At 36.9% G+C, this 21,983-nt stretch overlaps 2 protein-coding genes across 8 annotated transcripts in view; one reads left to right on the top strand and one right to left on the bottom strand.

Moving 5' to 3' along the window:
- Window positions 1-5,169, bottom strand: part of FTO (FTO alpha-ketoglutarate dependent dioxygenase) — a 405,797-nt gene extending 400,628 nt beyond the window's left edge. For 4 of the 6 annotated variants that reach the window (XM_055366795.2, XM_055366796.2, XM_063700210.1 and 1 more), the window contains exon 1: window positions 4,903-5,033. In XM_055366795.2, coding sequence (XP_055222770.1) covers window positions 4,903-4,947 — 45 coding nt within the window. In that variant the 5' untranslated portion in view covers window positions 4,948-5,033. Of the gene's footprint in view, window positions 1-4,902 lie in introns of all 6 variants that reach the window. The other 2 variants (XM_019012612.4, XM_019012613.4) reach the window with 1 other exon arrangement.
- Window positions 5,103-21,983, top strand: part of RPGRIP1L (RPGRIP1 like) — a 100,596-nt gene continuing 83,715 nt past the window's right edge. The window contains exons 1-6 of one of the 2 annotated variants that reach the window (XM_019012609.4): window positions 5,103-5,329; window positions 8,394-8,485; window positions 10,318-10,462; window positions 14,253-14,551; window positions 19,215-19,317; window positions 20,619-20,762. In XM_019012609.4, the coding sequence (XP_018868154.2) occupies window positions 8,401-8,485; window positions 10,318-10,462; window positions 14,253-14,551; window positions 19,215-19,317; window positions 20,619-20,762 (776 nt within the window). In that variant the 5' untranslated portion in view covers window positions 5,103-5,329; window positions 8,394-8,400. Of the gene's footprint in view, window positions 5,578-8,393; window positions 8,486-10,317; window positions 10,463-14,252; window positions 14,552-19,214; window positions 19,318-20,618; window positions 20,763-21,983 lie in introns of both variants that reach the window. The other variant, XM_055366794.2, reaches the window with a different exon arrangement.

The raw sequence follows: 21,983 nt of genomic DNA, 5'->3' as shown, positions 1-21,983 counted from the left end.
AAAATAAAAACTAAGTGCCCATTATGGGGATGACAAAGTTTAATTTAAAAAGTAAAAAAGAAATCTTTGTGACTTTGGGATAAAGACTGCATAGATATGACACAAAAAGCATGAATCATAAAAATAAACATTGATAAAGTGGACCTTTCTTAAAAACTATTAAGCAACCTAGATGAATGGAAGATAATGTTTGCAACACACACAGTAAACAAAGGATTTATATCTAGAAAATGTAAAGAACTCATAAAACTTAATAATAGGAACACAAACAATCCAACAAAAAAATGGGCAAAGATTTTGAACAGACACTTCACAAAAGAAGATATACACATGTCCAATAAGCACATGAGAAGATGCATTAACATTATTACCCATCAGAGAAATGCAAATCAAACCACATTGAGATACCACTTCACACCCACTATAACGGCTACAATAGAAAAGACAGACAACAACAAGTGATGACAAGGATGTGACAAAATTGTAACCCTCAAAATGGCTGGTGGGAAATGTAAAATGGTGTAGCCACACAAGTAAACAATTTGTCAGTTTCTTAAAATGTTAAACATAGATTTACCATAAGACCTGTAATTCCACTCCTAAGTATCTACCCAAGAGGAATGAAAACACGTCCACACAAAAACTAGGGTGCAAATGTTCACAGTAGCATTTTCCATAATAGTCCAAATGTAGAAACAAATCAAACGTCCATCAACTGGTGAACAGATAAACAAAATATGGTATATCCTGACACTGGAATTCTTTTTTTTTTTTTTTTTTTTGAGACAGAGTCTCACTCTGTCACCCAGGCTGGAATGCAGTGGCACAATCTGGGCTCTCTGCAACCTCTGCCTTCCAGGTTAGGTGATTCTCATGCCTCAGCCTCCCGAGTAGCTAGAATTACAGGCATGTGCCACCACTCCTGGCTAATTTTAGTATTTTTAGTAGAGACAGGGTTTCACCATGTTGGCCAGGCTGGTCTTGATCTAAGTTATCCTGACCTCAGGTGATCCACCTGCCTTGGCCTCCCAAAGTGCTGGGATTACAGGCGTGAGCCACCGTGCTCGGCCTGACACTGGAATTCTATCCACTGTGTAATAAAAAGGAACAAAGTACAATATATGCTACAACATGGATGAACCTCAAAAACATCCTGGGTGAAAGAAGACCACATATTGTATGAGTCCATCTATACAAAAATGTCCAGAAAAGGCAAATCTAAAGAACAGAGTAGATTCGTGGTTCCCTAGGGAGGAAGTAGAATTGAGAAATAAATGCAAATGAATACAAAGTTTCTTCTGGAATGGAACTATTCTAAAATAAGACGGTGGTGACAGTTACACGACTCTGCGAATATGCTACCAACCATTGAGTCCTACACTGAAAACAGGTGAATTTTATGGTATGTAAATTATACCTCAATAAAGATTTACAAAAAGAGAGATATGCAACCTCATTAGTCATCACTGAAATGCAAATTAAAATCAAATATCACTGCACACCTACTAGAATGGTTAAAATGTAAAAGACTGACAAGCGATGAAAAGATATGAAACAAGTAGAACTCTCATTTTACATTCCTACCAACAGTTGGTAGGAATGTAAAAGGGTGCAGTGCATTTGAATATTGTTCCCCAAAAAGATATGTCCGAATCCAAAAACCCGGCACGTGTGAATGTAACCTCATTTGGAAAAAGTGTCTTTGCAAATGTAATTAAGTTGAGGCTCTTAAGGATCTCAGGATCATCCTGGATTTAGGACGGGTCCTAATCCAATGACTGGCATCCTTTTAACAGAAAGGAGAGAGAGATTTGAGACACAGAAACAGAGAGAAGAAGGCCACGTGAAGATGGAAGCAGAGAAGTTATGAAGTGATGCTACCACAAGCCAAGGAACACCAGGGACACTAGAAGCTGGAAGAGGCAAGGAAGGAGTTTCCCCTAGAGTCCTTCAAAGGGAGTATGGCCCTATTGATGCCTTGATTTCAATGCCTCATCTCCAGAACTGTAAGATAATAAATTTCTGTTGTTTTAAGCCACCAAGTTTGTGGTAACTTGTTGCAGCAGCCATAAGAAACAAATGGTCAAATCACTTTGGAAAACTGGCAATTTCTTCATAAGGTTAAACAAAGAACTCGCCTATAACTAAGCAATTCTACTCCTGGGCATTACCCGACAGAAATAAAAATGTAAAGACTCTTAGGTGAATGGTCATAGCAGCTTTTTTTGACAGAAATGAAAATGGAAAGACTCATACATGAATGGTAAAAGCAGCTTTTTTCATAAGAGTCCAAAACCAGAAACAATCCTAATGTCCAGCAACGAGTGAATGAATAAACAACATGTGGTATCTCCATACAGTGGGCCACTAATTTGCAATAAAAAGGAACAAATTATTGATACATAAAACAACACGGATTAATCTCAAAAATCATTATGCTGGCCAGGCACAGTGGCTCACGCCTATAATCCCAGTACTTTGGGTAGCAGAGGCAGGAGGACGGCTTCAGCCCAGGAGTTCCAGACCAACTTGGGCAACACAGCAAGACACCATCTCTATTTTGAAAAAAAAATCATTACACTGAATGAAAAAAAGACCCAAAAGTATACACTGTATGCTTCCATTTATATGAAATCTAGAAAATACAGATGCATCTACAGAGACAAAAAACATATCAGTGGTTGTTTGGGGGCCAAGGTGGAGGGACAGACTAACCACAAATTAACGAGAGGGAACTTAGGAGAGAAATGTTCGCTATGCCAACTGTGGTGGTTTTGCAGGTATATACATTTGTCAAAAGGCATCAAATTGTACACAAAAATGGTTGCAAATGACTGTATGTAAATTATACCTCAATAAAATTGATTAGAAAAAGAGAAAATAATTCATGAGCCATTGGACACTTTACATTTCAGATTTAAAACAACTACTTATACTTTGTTCTAACAAATAATATTAAGCAAACAAATTTTAAATGAACAAATTTTTTAAAGAAAAAAGGAAGACAATTTGCTCTACTAATTCAACATGTTTCACAAGCAGAAAATGGGAAAAGCCTTGAATCTGGAGTCAGAAGACCTGGCTCAGAGCACTAGTTTCACCTAGCAACCAAGTGGCCTTGGGCAAGTCACAATTTACCTACAAGTCTCAGTTTCTAAATCTCTAAAATATGGATGACACTAATAACTACCTCACAGGCAATGGTTATGGTTTCAATAGAGTAAGAGCTCCTTTGGTGCAGTGATTCTATTTCAGCCAAAATTATAATCCCAACGTATGGCAAATAATAGGTGCTCAACAAATCTTCACAGAATAAATGAATTACTTTAAAAATAAACCTGAAAGATGAGAAAGACATCATGCACAACACCATGAGGTGACATTTGTTTCTTTGCACTGTGTAGACTAAAGCAGAAGGGTCACTCTCTTTGTGCTTATCTTTAATATATTATCCACATCATATGCAGACTCAAGCATGAAAACTTCTGGTCCCTTACGAAATACTGCAATAACTCAGGTCAATATAGAGCAGATTTTATATTTTAAATCCTTAGGTGTATTGCCCTAAACAGACTCACTTGTAAGATGAAATTCTATGAAAGCAAGAACTGTGTCTACGTTATTTAACACTGATATTCACTGCCAATATTTGCCTAACATAGAGTAGGCAGCAAATAACATGTGCAAAGGCCCTGAAGCCCGATAAAGTATAGGGAAGAGTGACTTTTAAGAAGGCCAAAGTGACTGGTAGGCAGAGAGCAGAGTGTCATATCCAATGGGGTTGTGAAAGCAGGTAGGGTCCAGATCATGCAGGATCTTGTAGGCAATGTGAAGTTTTGCCTTTATCCTAAGAGCAACAGAAAGCCATGGAATATTTTTAAACAGGTGGTTGGCAGAGTAAGGAGAAAGGAAAGGGACATAATTATATTTGCATTTCACAAAGATCTTACTCTATGGTGTGCAGAAGAGAATGGTAGTTGAGGGAAGAGAGAGAAGGTGGAAGAAGAGTTAAGTTAGGGTGTAGAGTGCGTGTAGGCCAATCAATAGGCTATTCCAACAGTCTATTAAAAAGATAATGGTAGCTTGGTCCAAGGTAGTGGAGATGAAAAAAAAAGTGGGCATATTCCCAATATACGTAGACAAATCAACAGGATCTGAGTTTGGGAATGAGAGAAAGGAAAACACTCAATGCTTCTGAGCCTCAGTTCTTCATCTGTGAAGCTGGGCTGTTATTTATACTCCATCTGTATAATATCTATCTTGTAATCTGCTGTGACAATGATATGAAATAATTTAAATATTATGCACTTAATACAGTGCCTGACCCACAATAAATGCTTTTTGAAATCGCTGTTGCCATTATTATGGTCATCCCATGGAATGGCAACTACCAGAAGCTGAACATCAAAGGTAGAGAGGAGCAATGTACTTAAAGATTCATATCCACAGCGCTAAAAGACACAAACTGTTATCAGCCGGTCACGGAGACAATTACTCCAAAGAAACACAGCTGACTGCACAGATATTTCATCTAAGCCGATCTCAGTCCTCAGAGACCATTATGAGAAAGCACAGCTGGTATGATCACAGTCATCTGAGAATCCGGTAAACTGAGGCACAGGGATGGCTACAAATTTAACCAAGGAATAGATGCAGAAGAAGGACAAGGAAATGGGTATCTTGCTTCTCATTTTTGAGCCGATCCAACAAGACTCGGCCTGCATCCTGAAGAGCACGAATTTGTAACACCCCCTCTAATAACTCCAGGTCCCTTGCTGACAAGGCCCTGTCATCCCTTAGTTTAACACCGCGCATCCGCTCGCCATCAAACCAAGCCCTTCCGGTTCTCTGATCCTTGCTCACAGCGCACGAAGATCTCCAGGCCCCGGGAGCCCGACATACCTTAGCTTCGCGCTCTCGTTCCTCGGCAGTCGGGGTGCGCTTCATGCTGCCACTAAAGCCGCCTTCGCCACCGCAAGCTGCGTAGATCCCTCGCCCTGGACCCCGCCTCCTGCATGTAGTTCTCTCAGCGTCCTGCTCCCGTCTGGAGCTATTCTCCCTCAGAGTGGAGAAAACTACAACTCCCAGGATGCACCGCGGCGACGCCCGCGAGCGCCACGGGATTTAGCACAGGAGAATTTCCCAGGTCCGACAGCTGGAAGAGCGTAGTCCGCTACCCAGCGAGCAAACAGGCTAGAGTCCAAGGAGAACTACATTTCCCAGGAGGCTACCGGAGCCTGCCATGTTTCTCCCGTGCTCCTCTCGGCCAGCCGCCCGCCACGCTGTCGGCGCTATAGCAACGGTAGCTAGCTGCAGGGCCAGTGGCGCGGTGAGTACCCGGGAGGATGGGGGAGGATGAGGGTGGGTGGAGGTTGCGGACCCTCCCCACTGCAGCGCGGGCCGGGGTCCTAGGGTCCGCTCTGCGGCCTGGAGAAGGCCCTGGAGTTGGCCCTGGAGTTCTGCTGGCGTGAAAGCAGCCCAGCCCAAGACACCTCCACATCTTCAGGCCTGAATCACAGCCCGCCCTTTATCCCCACGTCCAGGACCAATTTGAAATGTTATATCCCAGCCATGAAGGTGAGAGTTGATGCTGCTAATTGCCATCTCTATCCAGATCCTGCAAATTGTAGGTCCCTAACACAGTTTGCTTATTTGCCCTGGATTAGGAGTTGGTTGGTAGACCCTAAACCTCCTGAGTGGTCTATTGTTTGCTTAATTATATATTATTTCTTTATCATGTGATTACCTCCATAACTTGCTAGCTTCATAAAGGCGAGGGTTTTGCTTGCCATTTTAATCTCAGTACCTGATATTCATTTATTCATTCAATAAATATTTTTTCTTTATTCTTTTTTGTGTGTGTGTGACAGGTTCTTGCTCCGTCGCCCAGGCTGGAGTGCAGTGGTAAGATCTCAGCTTACTGCAACCTCCTCCTCCCAGGTTCAAGCGATTCTCCTGCCTCAGCCTCCCGAGTAGCTGGGATTACAGGCGTGTGCTACCACACCCAGCTAATTTTTGTATTTTTAGTAGAGACGGGGTTTCACCATGTTGGCCAGGCTGGTCTCGAACTCCTGGCCTGAAGTCAGCCGCCCGTCTCGGCCTTGCAAAGTGCTGGGATTACAGGTGTGAGCCACCGCGCACAGCCAATCATTCAATAAATATTAATGTTGGTTCCCACCCTGTACCAGGCACTGTTCCTGAACAGCTATGAACAAGACTAATACCCGTCTCAAGATGTTTGTCCTTTTTTACTGGAGACAAACAATAATTTTATCTGATAATTTCAGATAGAGGCAGTTGCTATAAGAGATACAAGCCATGCATGGTGGCACGCACATGTAGTTCCAGTTACTCGGGAGGCTGAGGTGGGAGGATCACTTGAACCCATGAATACAAGGCCAGCCCGGGCAACAGAGCAAGACCTGTCTCAAAAAAAAAAAAGAAAAGAAATAAACAGTGAAGAAATGTAAGGAAGACTACTCTAACATAGGATGGTCAGGGAAAACCTGTCTGAGGAAGTGAACTGAGCTCCAAAGATTAAGGAACCAGCTAATACAAAGGCCTTGAGCAAGACAAGGGTATGGGGGGTTCAAGGAAAGTAAAGAATAATGTAAGTGAAGCATAGTGAGCAAAGAAGGATAACATAAGATGGTGTTGGCGAGGCATTGCAGCACTGTGCAGGGTTTTTCAGCTTCTACACTATTATTAACATTTTGGGCTGGATAATTCATTATTATGTCTCCTAAGCACTGTAAGATATTTAGCATCATCCCTGGCCTCTACTCACTAGATGCCAGTAGCATCCCGCTTCCTTGTTGTGACAACCAAAAATATCACCAGACACAACTATTAATACTTTCAACTACCACCTTAAGTGAGTTAACTAATCTGTGTCTCAGCTTCCTCATTTGTAAAGCAGGAATCATTTGAGTAACAACCTCACAAGGATATGGTGAGACACTTCATTCCTATAACAGAACACTTAGAACAGTACCTGGCATATAGTAAGCGTTCAATGAATGTTAACACCATCATCATCATCATCATCATTCTCATTATTTTTAAAGTGACCTTAACTCTGTCATGGAAAACTAATCATTTTCATACATGGGCCTATGTGTCAACAGGATCCTAAAAATTTACCTTTTCTATAGGAGTACTTCCAAAAGAAGTAGATGATCTCCCAAGGATTTGTCTGTTAGCTGTTTCTGTAAAAGCAAAATGCAATGGTTCTCCACCATTTGCGAGTTGTAATAAAATAATGAACCCTCTTTAAAAGATATTGCATATATACATATACATACAAAATTTGGTAAACCATCTCTGGGTTCACAGACCCTGAAACCCCACGGACTCCATTCACTCACTCAACAACTATTTAATGAATGCCTGCTCTCAGAATGCACCATGCTCTATGCTAGCCTCCAAGAATACAGAGCTGAACAAGACAATGAAGCTTGCTACTGTCTTGGTCTTTACATTCTAGAACCAATATCCTAGAGCTTAAGAACTCTGCCCTTTAGAGTATCTTCATTCACAGTTTGCATGTGGCTTACTAGGTAGATTGAAATGAAAATATAAAATCCTTCATTATTGCATACTAGGTATTGTGTGGACCACTCACATCCATATTCAAAACAGAGTTACTGTGGTGCATTTCTGTAAATAATAGAAACTACAGAAATACTAGAATTAGCTAGAGAGCCTATATGTTGAAGTAGTTGAACCCTGGGTGAGACCTAGGCCTCATGGCAACAAAGGCAAGACACACACACAAAAAAACACAAACCCAGTTGGTAAATTTATGCAACGAAACCTCTTTCACAAAACTTTCACAAAATGCACAGAACTGCCCACTCATTTGTACATCAAGCAGATAATATTTGAGTAATATTGACATCCCAGGCACATGTGATCAGTGCTTTTAATTTACTCATCCCATTTACCCTTAGAATAACTCTCTGAGATAGGTATTATTTTCTCCATTTTTAAAACTGAGAGACTGAAACTCAGAGAGTTTAGGTGGCTTGACTAGTTAATGATAGAGCAACCATTTGAATCAAGTTCCTGACCTGAGTTTTTTCCAAGATATCTGCTTTCTTTTGGAGGCTGGGGAGAGGAAAGGGATGGAGAGGAGGTATTTCTTAAATGATAATCTTACTTCATTTCCTAAGCAAACTATAGGAAATACACTGTTGAAAGGAACACTGTCTCCATGACTGAACGTAGTAGTACTTTTAGAATAGAAGCTTTCATCTTCTCCAAGCAGCACATGTGGACAATAAGATGCCCATTAAAGTTCTAGTCCCTTTTTCATTTTATTTGGTTCATTCCATTGCATAGCTAATGTAATAACTTGGAAAGAGTTTATTTGAATTTTCTTTTTTCCACAGCTAGGCCATGTCTGGTCCAACTGATGAGACTGCAGGAGACTTGCCTGTGAAAGATACAGGTCTAAACCTCTTTGGAATGGGAGGGTTACAAGGTATGGCCAGCTGTTATTTATTACAGTTATGAACTTTGATCACTGACTTCTTTACTTTTAATTTAAAGTATTTCTTATACTCATACAAACCAAACCATTTAAGTAACTATATAGTCCTTGATTGGACTAAACAAAAAGATGGAGAGTTTAGAACACATATGGTATTTTACTACATGCACCAATTATCAACAGCTCATAGAAAATGTACAGTCCCCCGTCTGTTCTGATAAAGAATTAACATAAATCATCTTTTTAAAATTCCTCACATCAGTAGAAACTACATAGAGAGTATCAAGCCTCCAAACTGAATTGCCTGGTTTAAATTACATTCAGTATTAAAACATTTCTTTGTGTTTAAATTTTATGTGGGAGGAAAGGCCGTATTTTAAGTGTTTTGCCTTTTAAGTGGAATATCTCACATGATAGTGACTTTTTTATCAAATTAATATGGATTAAAGGTTTTCTTTATCCTTTTATCACTTAGTAGTTGCTGTAGAGCTAAAAAGCACTTTCAAATTGAGAAAGAAAAGCACTACTTTAAAGAACAATTTAGAACAGAGAGCTGTGTTTATCTTTGTGTGTCCATTGTGTCAGCTATGCTGTCATGCATGTATCAATTATCAACAGCTCATAGAAAACGTAAAATCCCCCTCTAGCCTGAGAAGGCTAGGGATTTAAGATACATTCCATTTAGGAATCTACATACACTTTTCAATCAGAACAGTGTAAATGGCCACTGTGAAAACCAGAAAAGTGGTCAATATATAGTTTATTGAAAAAGATAAAATTTGGCTACACAGAAAATTTTTTTTTTTTTTTTTTTGAGACGAAGTCTCGCTCTGTCGCCCAGGCTGGAGTGCAGTGGCGTGACCTCCGCTCACTACAACCTCCGCCTCCCGGGTTTAAGCGATTCTCCTGCCTCAGCCTGCCATGTAGCTGGGTTTACAGGTATTCGCCACCACGCCGGCTAATTTTTGGCTACACAGATTTTATTGTTAGAAGTAAAAAGTATGTGTAAGCTTTGCTCTGCAGATCTTTCAGGGAGTATCAAGTATTATACAAATAACTTGTAAGTGTGCAAAGCGATTTATTGGGTTTTGATACTCTATAAGTTCAGTTCTTGTGCTCAGTAACCTATCACAGGACCTTAGTCTCTATCAGTTGTTCTTTGTTTCTATTGGAGAATTGTTGAAAATCGACCTTCTTCACAATGATATGGAAAATACCAAATTTAAGCATCTGTGAAAACAAATCATAAACACATGCTAAAGAGTATAAACGTTCTTAAAATTTATATAAGGTAGTATAAAGAGAAATTATTTGTGAAGCTTTTAAATGATAATTTTTAAATTTAGGGGTTTTTTGATTTGGTCTTACAACTTTTATAGTGTGTTTTCTAGGACACTCATAGCGCAGAAAAATATCTTAGTTATATTATGTTTACCAAATTACTCTTACTCTTGCCTTTGTAAAAAAATAAGCTTCGGATACTCTTTTAGTTGTCACAACATTCAGCAGGTAAATTCAAAAGTCTTTATTGAATCAGAATTCCATCTTATATTCTTAAAGAACGGCACTTGAATACATTTTTGAATGGATACTATTGTTATTCGAATTCCTAAAACTGTATATAAAGTATTAATAGCAAAGATTTTTATTCTCACCTTAAATAATTGATGTAAACAATGGTACAACATTTTCTAAAGCAATCTTAACTGTAGGTCACAAAGGAAAATATCTCAGATGAGTGCATCAGAGATTATATTAATATCAAGAGTTTTTAGAGACTATTTTAAGTAACCTCACAATTAATTATCTTGGCATTTTTGCAGAAACTTCAACAACACGGACAATGAAGTCTCGCCAGGCAGTGTCACGTGTCAGTCGTGAGGAACTGGAAGACAGATTTTTGCGTTTGCATGATGAGAACATTTTACTTAAACAGCATGCCCGCAAGCAGGAGGATAAAATTAAAAGGTTATGATAAAAAGCTTTTAGCTTTTTTCCTTGACTCAGTAAAATTTGGAGGGTATGGTATTTTATAAACTTAATTGAAAACCCCACCTTGAATCTTGTTTGGAACAAGGCAGGATGTAAATAAGTACAATTTTTAAAAATGGAAAATCTTGCAAACTAGAATAATAAACCAAAAAGATTATGAGTGTTTATTATGTCTGAATTTGCTATTTAAACGAAAAAAGCTAATAGTTAAGAGTGCCGTTAGTATATCATACCTATAAATAACTTTTGGTTTAATATTTATAGTTTAATAAGCAAATGGCCAAAGCATCTGTTTTTTAAATGTCTTGATTTTAAAATGAAAGTTTTAAAAAGTAACTAACTATTCTAACTTGTTAGAATGCACATTCTCTTAAGATTTGGGGTTTACTAATGAAAACATCACTTCAGTCTCTGGAACATATTTAACTTTGCTTGGGTTATACTAGATTCTATATTGATTTCAAAGAGTCTCTACTGTTTCTGAAGAAACAGTATTGTCACTTTTGATTTATGTGCAAAAAATCTTGGCAAAAATGATTTAAGAGTAGATACTCTTTCATTCTTTTTTATTCAGAAATGCTGTGCCTATTTTCTGAGGGGAAGGCATTAAAAACAAAGTGTGTTCAGATGTGTAATCATGAGCAGGTCTGTATTCATATTTATGTTCTAGGTTCAAAGAAAAGGTGAGACAACCATTGAAGAATGAAAATAGGGTTTTTCTGCTTAGAATCCATCCTAAGGAGGTGGTTCCAGTTCAGTTTCTACTCTGTGGACTTTAGCAACCCACTGACCTGCTATGTGCAGGCCTTTTACTTTGAGTTGGGTTTTAGTTATGATGATGGCTGTTTTCAAGATTTGTGACTCACTTGCCTGATTCCTTTTCTGACCATTATCCCACACACATCAGCCAGTCAGAATGAGGCATGTAGTCTGCTATGACCACCTAACAATTTTTTTCTTTGTAAGCCTAATTGGTCAGTAAAAGAATCGAATTCACATCCTTGACCTCATTAGTAATTTGTCATAGCCAGAAAATAAAAAACAACTGAATAATGAGCCATGTAGTTTAATGGGAAAAGGACTGAGCTAGGAATCAAGTTGTATGTATGCATTCTGTTATCTCTCTGCCACTAGCCTGTGGTATGTATGTTCAAGCCATTTAACCTCCTGAAAGTTCATTTTACTTTAGCTACGAGAATAATGATCCAATGAACACTATGACCCAAAAGCTCTAAATGCCTCTCAATCTCACACCACTGACTGTGACCTAGATACATGGGTAGAACTGTCTTTAAATTTATCCTTTAGAAGTAAATAGGCCAGGCACAGTGGCTCACGCCTGTAATCCCAGCACTTTGGGAGGCTGAGACGGGCGGATCACTTGAGGTCAGGAGTTCAAGACCAGCCTGGCTAACTTGATGAAACCCCATTTCTACTAAAAATACAAAAAATTAGCTGGGCATGGTGGCACAAGCCTGTAATCCTAGCTACTCGGAGGTTGAGGCAGGAAAATTGCTTGAACCCGGGAGGCAGAGGTTGCAGAGCCGAGATCGCGCCATTGGACTGAGCTTGGGCAATAAGAGCGAAACTCTGTCTAAAAAACAAAACAAAACAAAAAAGTAAATAGTTTATTTTCTATAAATGTAGATTTTATAAACTACCTTTTTATTTTTTAACTTTTTTTTTTTTCTTTTTTTTGAGAGGAAGTCTTTGTTGCCCAGGCTGGAGTGCAGTGGCACAATCTCGGCTCACTGCAACCTTCGCCTCCCGGGTTCAAGTGATTCTCCTGCCTCAGCCTCCCGAGTAGCTGGGATCACAGGTGCCTGCCACCACACCTGGCTAATTTTTATGTTTTAGTAGAGACGGGGTTTCACCATGTTGGCCAGGCTGGTCTCAAATGAACTCCAGACCTCAGGTGATCCGTCCGCCTTGGCCTCCCAAAGTGTTGGGATTACAGCCATGAGCCACCTCATCTAGCCAAAACTACCTTTTTAAATAAGCACTCAGACTTTGCCAGATCACGTATGATTCATTAATATGATAAAATAATCAAATCCAGCAAATGGAATGTATGGCTATTACGAGACAAACAGATGCAATCGTGTTTCTTGACAAAGTTTATTTGAATATCATTTGAAGAATTTAAAGATACCCTGCCTTAAAAATTAGGGTCATTTATTTTTACCTGGGTGTTAACTGCCTTTTTATATTAAATCTGTGTCTTTCTTTTGAATGTAATCTATATCTCTGTGTGAAAGTCTGTCTGTAACAGAAAATTCAGATATTTAGGTTGACGTCTCATTCATATGACAACCTTACTTTTGTGCACAGGCCATTGGGTGGGGCTTAGGACCCTAAACTCATTAAAGGGCCAGGTAGAGTGTGTGGCCCTCTTGGACTGTGATACCTGGCCAAATTTCCCAGTGATATATCATTCTCGGAATTAGGTGGAAAAGGAACTAATCCATTGATTATTTTACTAGAGTGTTTGTGGTACTCTTGGATCTTGGTTTTTATTATCCTGTATCCTTTATAAAGCATGCTTAATGGATGTGCCTCAAGGGAAAGAGAAAACAATCTTAACTGATTATGTTATGCATAGCTCTCCCTGATGCCACATGCTGTAGGCCGAGTAGCCAGAGTGTGGATAGACATGTATTACTACCGCATTTACAGCGGACTCTGCTTAGGGCAGAAAAAAGGTTGTTCTATGACATCCCAAAGCTATTAAAGGTTTTTTTATCTCACTTTTGTTCCCTTAAGTAAAAGCTTCTGTCCATAACCACGCTAAAATAAAGCAAAACCCATTTAAAGAAAAATGAAGTGTGTTTTTATTTTCAATCTCCTGTCTGGGTCTTTATAAAAATAGATTCGCTATAAACTAGAATCAGCTATTGAAGATGTGCGACCAATTTTGTAAAGTCTTGAACTTGTGTCTCTCATCAAAGCCACCTTTTCTTTCTTGTCCTGCCAAGATTTTTCCATTCACTGTCAGGCATGTTTTCCGTACGTGTATATTACATCACCCCCATGTGCCCTTTCTGTCTTTTGTTCTTTCTAACCAGTTTTTATCAAAACTTAAAAGAATCAAAGGTATAAACTCCTGAGATGTCAAAAGCACAATTTATGTCCAAATTTAAAGATAGCATTAAAATGATACTTTTGCATCTAATAATTTTTTACCATTAAACACAAGTGTTTCTTGAGCACTAAGCAACATTTATTGGTGCATTTTGGTTTCTTTTGAATTTTTCATTGGGCTTTATATGTGTGCATTTATGCATTCTAACATTTTTATATTTATAGTGTGTCTTAATCCTGGAGAAACTGAAAACAATATATTACCTAAATGCTGCACAGTCTTAACACACTTTTCAAAAGTTTTAACTTACTGTGGATTGCAGATATAACCCACCACATCCACAATCTGTAACTACACTTAAGCGCGTACAGCATTCCTATATAAGGTCATGCGTTAAAAATTGCGTTTCAGGAACATATGGAGTAAATATGTGTCCTCTCTTTACTAACCTTAAATGATAAGCCTTAGGAAACTGTTATTTGTCAGTGCTATAAAGCAGATTGTTGCCCAGTGGTTTCAATTATCATCAAAGGATTCTTCACAGGCAGTAATAGTTACATCAAAACCTGAAATTTATTATTCAGGTTCTGCACTGAAGTCTTCACAGTGATTATGTTCCTTTCAACAGAATGCATTTTATGCTGACTTCTCACATTCCTTTTCATCTTTTTATTATTTCCCCAGAATGGCCACCAAGTTAATACGGCTAGTTAATGACAAGAAAAGATATGAGCGGGTTGGTGGCGGCCCCAAGCGGCTGGGACGAGATGTGGAAATGGAAGAAATGATTGAGCAGCTGCAAGAGAAAGTTCATGAGCTTGAAAAACAAAATGAAACCCTCAAAAACAGACTGATTTCAGCCAAACAGCAACTTCAAACCCAGGGTTACAGGCAAACTCCATACAATAATGTACAATCTCGTATTAACACTGGGCGTAGAAAAGCAAATGAAAATGCTGGTTTACAGGAATGCCCCAGGAAAGGTAAAACAAAGCTTACGTTAAATCTAAACCGAAGTCTTATTAGATTGTTTAACGCAAAAAAAACACAAAGTTTTACTTCTGTATTATGCATGCCTTTAAGTGTCTTTAGGAAGAGAAAAATAATTTTTTACTTTGATTAAATAATATTGTCAGTGAAGATTATTTAAGAATCACTAGATCAGTCTCAAATTTTAGTAAAAACATTCCACATAACCTTAATGTAAGAGACATGTGTGAAACTAAGTAAAATGAGTTGAATTGCGTTTGGGTTGGTTAAACCCACTGTACTCAGGCAGGTGGGGAAACTAGCTAGTTTGCTTACATATGACCACATTTACTGTAATGAATGATCACATTTAAGTTCTTCATCCAAAGACCTTTTCGAAATTTGCAAAAGTGTTGAAATCTTTCTCATTGGATGGCGGTAGCATGACATGGCATGTGCATGTAACCAGGGGTTTAAAAAGTTGGGTCCTTATTTCTACACTTACTAGCTGGTGACCTTAGACAAGTCTCCTAATCAATCTGACCCTGAGTTTTCTTTACATGTAAAGTAAAAGGATTGAAACAAGTAAGGATAAAGGTCTCTTCCATCTCTAAAAATGATCATAGGCCAATCACTTTGTTCACTTTAAAAATTAATAACCTAAAATGTACCCAAGTTGCAAAGTAATTAAATTGTGTAGACAAGACTCAATATAGAACATAAATATTTCTAATAAAAATTTTCAATTCTCTTCACCCACAGAGAAACTTTATTATAATGGAACCACAATTCAATAAATATCTTAAGTAACGTTTTTAAAATTTCAACTACTAGGAAAGGAAATTAGGTTTTAGCTCTAATTGGTTTTTGTTTAGAATATACTTTACATAAAGACCAAACATTTTTAGGGATGTAAAGTAGCATGTAAAACTTTAGTTTCAATTCTTTGAGGAATAAAAAAAAAAAAAAAAAAAAAAAACCGCTATGAACAGAAAGGGAGAAAAATTTGTTGTAGTTCGCTCTCGAAGCCAAAATGTTAGCCTATCTTTTCCCTAGATAGAGTTCCTTTGAAGTCAATAAGGCCTCCACACAGGCAGGAGGTAGCTGCAGGATGAAAGGGCTTGGCTACTCCTAGCTATGTGAGATTGGCAGTGGACTCTGAATACAACTAAAGTAAGCATAATGAATTATAAATTAGAAAGTACATTCTGCCACTGAGTAACTTTTTTACATGGAAGATAATACTGACCTCAGCCTCATTTTCCCCATCTATAAAATGGAGTGGTAATAATCCAGCTTAGATAAGAGATCAGGAGATGGTGGCTCCCACAATAATATATTTTACCTTTAAAGTGACCTATCCTCTCTGAACCTTAGTTTTGCCATCTGGAACTGGAACTGGGCAAGATGATCTCTAAAGTCTGCAAGATCTTTTATACTAAATAAAAATAATGTTCAAGCTAGGCACAATGGTGTACACCTAAAGTCCTCGAGAAGCTGAGGTGGGAAGATTACTTGAGCCCAGGAGTTTGAGTCCAGCCTGGGCGACGTAGTGAGACACAGTCTCTAAAAATAAGTGAGTCTAGGCCGGGCGCAGTGACTCATGCCTATAATCCCAGCACTTTGGGAGGTCAAGGCAGGTGGATCACAAGGTCAGGAGATGGAGACCATCCTGGCCAACACGGTGAAACCCCATCTCTACTAAAAATACAAAAAATTAGCTGGGCTTGGTGGCACGCACCTGTAATCCCAGCTACTTGGGAAGCTGAGGCAGAAGAATCACTTGAACCCAGGAGGTGGAGGTTGCAGTGAGCCAAGATTGCACCATTGCACTCCAACCTGGGCGACAGAGGAGACTAAGTCTCAAAAATAAATAAATAAGTCTATAATGCCCAGATTTTACATTAAATCTAAACTGAAGTCTAATTAGATCATTTAACACAAAAAAAGTTTTGTTTCTTTATTATTCATGCTTTTAAGTGTCTTTAGGAAGAGAAAAATAAGTTTTGACTTTCTCTTTGATAAAATCATAATATTGTCAATGTTAATTAAAATGGCAAGCTAATCTAGTGCTATAAATTGCTGTTCAGACAGGAGCGTTTGCTGGAAGTTTCTCCCTATAGCGAAATTAAGAGCCACAGATCAGCAGACTCTTAAAAACATGACTACATACTTTAATTTCTCCTTACATTTGTACTCTCTTGGTGATTCAGACCTTTCTCACTGTTCAGGATAGAGTTCAGGACATGGAAGTGACACAAAGCATTAAGTAGTGATGAATACTTTCTTAATCCGTCTTTATGAGTAAACCTGAAGCATCATTACCAAAACTGACACTTTAACAGGCTTTCCAGGACTACCTTTGAGGCTGAGACAGGCGAGACTTGTCAGGAAAATATCTCAGCCTGGGATGGCTGGCTAAGAACCCTAAAACCCCTCTCTGGCCACAAGCAACCTTTACCATCAAGGTGCTATACAAATACTACTGTTTTCTGTTTGTGCCTTGTCAGGATAAAGGATGGAAAGCACTGGCTAAATGTGTGATCAATGTAATATAGAAACAATACTTATTGTGAGGAAACAACGGAACAAAGATTTTTGTAAAGCAAAGGTTTTGAAATGTAACCATTGGTAGAGAGTAGAATGATAGTTACTAGAGGCTGGGAAGAGTATGGGGCGCTGGGGAGGATGAAAGGAGGTTGGTTAATGGGCACATAGATACAGTTAGATAGAAAGAATAAGAAAAAGTTCTAGTGTTTTATAGCACAGTAGAGTGTATAGGCAACAACAGCATACTGAATATTTAAAAATATCCAGAAGAGATTTGAAATATTCCCAGCACAAATGATAAATGGTCAAGGTGATGGATATCCTAAATACCCTGAATGGATCATTATACATTGTATGCATGCATCAAAATACCACATGTACCCCAGTGATATGTACAAATATTATGTATCAATCTTTAAAAGGTTTTATATATATATATAACATATATATTATATATATAACATATATAATATATATAACATATATATTATATATATAACATATATTATATATATAACATATATAATATATATAACATATATTATATATATAACATATATAATATATATAACATATATATAACATATATAACATATATATAACATATAACATATATAACATATATAATATATATATAACATATATAATATATATAACATATTATATATATAACATATATAATATATATATAACATATATAATATATATAACATATATTATATATATAACATATATAATATATGACATATATAATATATATAACATATATAATATATACGACATATATAATATATACGACATACATAATATATACGACATACATAATATATACGACATACATAATATGTATACGACATACATAATATGTATACGACATACATATAATGTATACGACATATATATAATGTATACGACATATATATAATGTATACGACATATATATAATATATACATGACATATATAATATACATGACATATATATATAAAATATATATGACATATATATAACATATATATAACATATATATAGCCATTGGCAAATCACCATGAGACTGTAAGTTTTAAGATATGTTTTGATTATTTTTTATTTCCACTAGTAATGTTGAATTTTTTCATGATATATGTAGGAAAAGCGTAAGAATTAGCATTACTGCCAAAATAATACAATTGGCAAATTCTAACACAGTAAACTATTTTAATGTTTTAGGCAGAGCCTTTTCTATTCTTCTGGATTACAGCAATAGATATTGACTGCTTTGGAAAGAGCGAGTAATAGTTCCATTATTCTAGTTAAAATTCTCTTTTTTCTCTATTTAAATTTTCTCTTTACTGAGAATATGCAGAGCAATGAAATCTCACTTTTAAAAAGTTAACTTTTCTAAAGGAATAAATTTGTTGTTTTGTTCTCCATTTAAAAACCTTAATCATCTGTGATGCTTTATCTACCTTAAACTCTAATATTTAGTTATTCTATAAATGTAAAATAACTCACATAATTAAGAATATGGCTTATTTTAAACAATGGGACTGTCTTTGTAAAATTCTACAGATTTCTATAAGAAAAATTATATTTTAAGTGCAGCAAGGAAATGTTTTATTTAAAGGAATTCTTGCGATGATCCATTCTCAAAGTACCTTTTCATAAATAGGGATTTTGTTATTGGGGTGGAATAAATCAAAATACAGAAAACATTTTTACTTAAACATTTAAGGGCAAGGAATATGAATAATTTAAAAATTTAAAAAACCCTTATCACAAACACTGGGGAAAAAATCAGGTTTTTATAACCTATTTACATTGTTAAAACTTGAATAGAAGACTGATTTATTTCAGAAATTACTGCAGGAGTCTAAATCTTAAGTTGAATAAAATTATTTCTAGGTAATTTGATTTCTACAGTAGATTTGTAAAATGAGCAATACTTGCTGCTGTGTTTTATTTAATGCCTACTGGTGGCTGAGATCACATATTCCCTTTGGCAGTGTATTTATAATTCTGTGTACTATAAAACACATACCTCTTAATACTTAAGAGGTTTTATTATAAATATCCTTATTATAGCAAATCAAAGATCCTTCTTTTCTAACTTCAATTCTATAATCATATTTTATTACTTTGTTTTTAGGTATAAAATTCCAAGATGCAGATGTAGCAGAAACTCCACATCCCATGTTTACAAAATATGGCAACAGTTTACTTGAAGAAGCCAGAGGAGAAATAAGAAATTTGTATGTGTTCTTTTTTGTGGTAATTTGAGAACTTTGGTTATTGATAATGTCTTTTTTTTTTTTTCCTTCCCTTTCCTTTATTTTAAACCAAACTGGGCTATATGTAAACAGTTTGCTCCACTGAAATACAGCTATGTTCTGTAGGGTAACAACAGATGTTATATAACATGTTCTCAGAAAAAGGAAAATGAAGAACTTATCCAGCTGCCTCAATGGAAGGATTTATGTAATAGTCTTCTTTATTATAATTTTACCCTCAGAGGAATGGCATAAAGTCCAGTCAGTTAGAATAGTGTAAGATTTAGAGGCAACATTTTTATTCCCAGAAAATCACAGGTAATTTTTTTAGATCCTGAATCAATTAGCCCTTTTCTTGGTTAAAAAATAAAATAAAGAATTGGGGAGTGGCATAAAAGTTTGGAGTTGTCAGATACATATGGGTTTCAGATTTTGTTTTCGTATGATTCTGTGGCACTGCATTCTTCATCATGTGGTTTCAAAAAAGTTACTTCTGCCACATTTAGCTTACTTTTCTAGTTAATCCAAGCCTCATGGTTTCAGTGTCTGTGAGTTACACAAATGAAGGTAAGGTTCCACTTTAAGCCTTCACCTGGATCATCAAAAAGTAACAATACTTCATGAGAAAAGAAAACATGGCGCACAGTATCATACTTAAGATAGTTGCTTAAGAATAATATGGTCTTCAAATGTTTCCTTTTGAATATTTTAAATAGCAGCTACAGTAATGATTAGCCTGCAGGAAAATAAAAGACTAGACATAATCTTGTTACCTGATGATCACCTGAAAAGCCAACGTTTATACCGGTTCCTGAGACTCATTACAGTGTGATGCTGCCAGACATGATAGAGATAAATGCATGCCAGAGACCACTAAGTTATATTTGGCAAATTTCCTGCCATCTCTCTCTGAAGTGTTAATTTGGGTGTTATAAGCAGATGTGCATATATGAAAGAACAAAGACATATAAATATTCTGAAGACCAGATTGTGGCATACATAGTGGGTGTACTCCACAATAAATACTTACTCAATTGAATCAAACCAAAGTCCAATCCATTGCCTAGGACATTATCTTATAAAAAGCAGTATCTTGCATTGTTCTGTATGTATTTCCAAGTCATCACATTTAATCTGCTACTATTTCACTGTGTGCAGAGGCACTTAAGCTAAATTTTTTAACTTCTGCTGCTCTTTTTCATGAAGAACTTTCTTTGCACTGATCTTAACTATTGAAAAATTTTCCTCAAACTACAAGTTCTTACAGAGGCTCTTTATTTCAGAGAAAACGTTATTCAGTCACAAAGAGGCCAGATAGAGGAGTTAGAGCACTTGGCTGAGATCCTGAAAACTCAGTTGAGGAGAAAAGAAAATGAAATTGAGTTATCTCTTCTTCAGCTTCGAGAACAGCAAGCTACAGATCAAAGGTATGTTAAAACAGAAATATCACTTTGATAAGGTCAAAATTAGTTTAAAATACTTTATCATGTGCCATAAAAGGATAAGTTTATCTAGTCTATTTAAAAATCATGTTTTTACTTAACATTCTTCATATAAGCCTATGCTCGACCTACTAACTGCTGTGAAGAACTCTAGTCTAAAGACAGTTTTCCCTAACCTGCTGTGCTTTTAAGCAGCTTCTGATGGGTGGAAATCACCCTCATCTTGTTTTCTCTGTTCATTTACCCCATTTGCCAAGATTGCAGGAAGTTCTGATACCATTTGATTATAACTACTGAGAGAAATATGGGTGACAAGAACTCAACTGTTGGCATATCTTGTACGTAAGTCCAGCATTGCTTTTTTCAACCTTAAAAGATAGTAAATTCCATAATATGGTACCAGTCTGTAATCCCAAAAAGATCCCTAATATTCCAAGTTTGGATTGCAATCTGTTGGCTGTGATAAGATTACAGTTGGTCCTGTAGATAGTCTCCTTGCTGCCTTTTCATCTATGACATTAAAAAACTTTTTTTGTTATAATTTCCAACTTTTAAGTTCAGGGGTACATGTACAGGATGTGTAGGTTTGTTACATAGATAAATGTGTACCATGGTGGTTTGCTGCACAGATAATCCCATCACCCAGATATTAAGCCCAGCGTCCACTAGCTGTTCTTCCTGATGGTTTCCCTCCTCCCACCCCTCACCCTCCGACAGGCCCCAGTGTGTGTTGTTCCCCCCACCCTATGTGTCCATGTGTTCTTATCATTTAGCTCTCACTTAAAGTGAGAACACGCAGTGTTTGGTTTTCTGTTTCTGCATTAGTTTGTGAAGGATAGTGGCCTCTGGCTCCATCCATGTCCCTGCAAAGGTCATGATCTCATTCCTTTTTATGGCTGCATAGTATTCCATGGTATGTATGTACCACATTATCTTTATCTAGCCTATCATTGATGGGCATTTAGGTCAATTTCATGTCTTTGCTGTTGTGACTGGTACTCAATGAACATACGTGTGCATGTGTCTTTATAATAGAATGATTTATATTCCTTTAGGTATATACCCAGTAATGGGATTTCCTTGTCGAATGGTATTTCTGCCTATAGGTCTTTGCGGAATCACCACACAGTCTTACACAATGGTTGAACCAAATTACACTCCCACCAACAGTGTAAAAGTGTTCCTTTTTCTCCATAACCTTACCAA

Source organism: Gorilla gorilla, chromosome 18 (assembly GCF_029281585.2).
Source record: "Gorilla gorilla gorilla isolate KB3781 chromosome 18, NHGRI_mGorGor1-v2.1_pri, whole genome shotgun sequence".
NCBI classification, from domain to species: Eukaryota; Metazoa; Chordata; class Mammalia; order Primates; family Hominidae; genus Gorilla; species Gorilla gorilla.
Note: the sequence above shows the minus strand (reverse complement) of the source record. Positions and strands in the feature narration are given on the sequence as shown.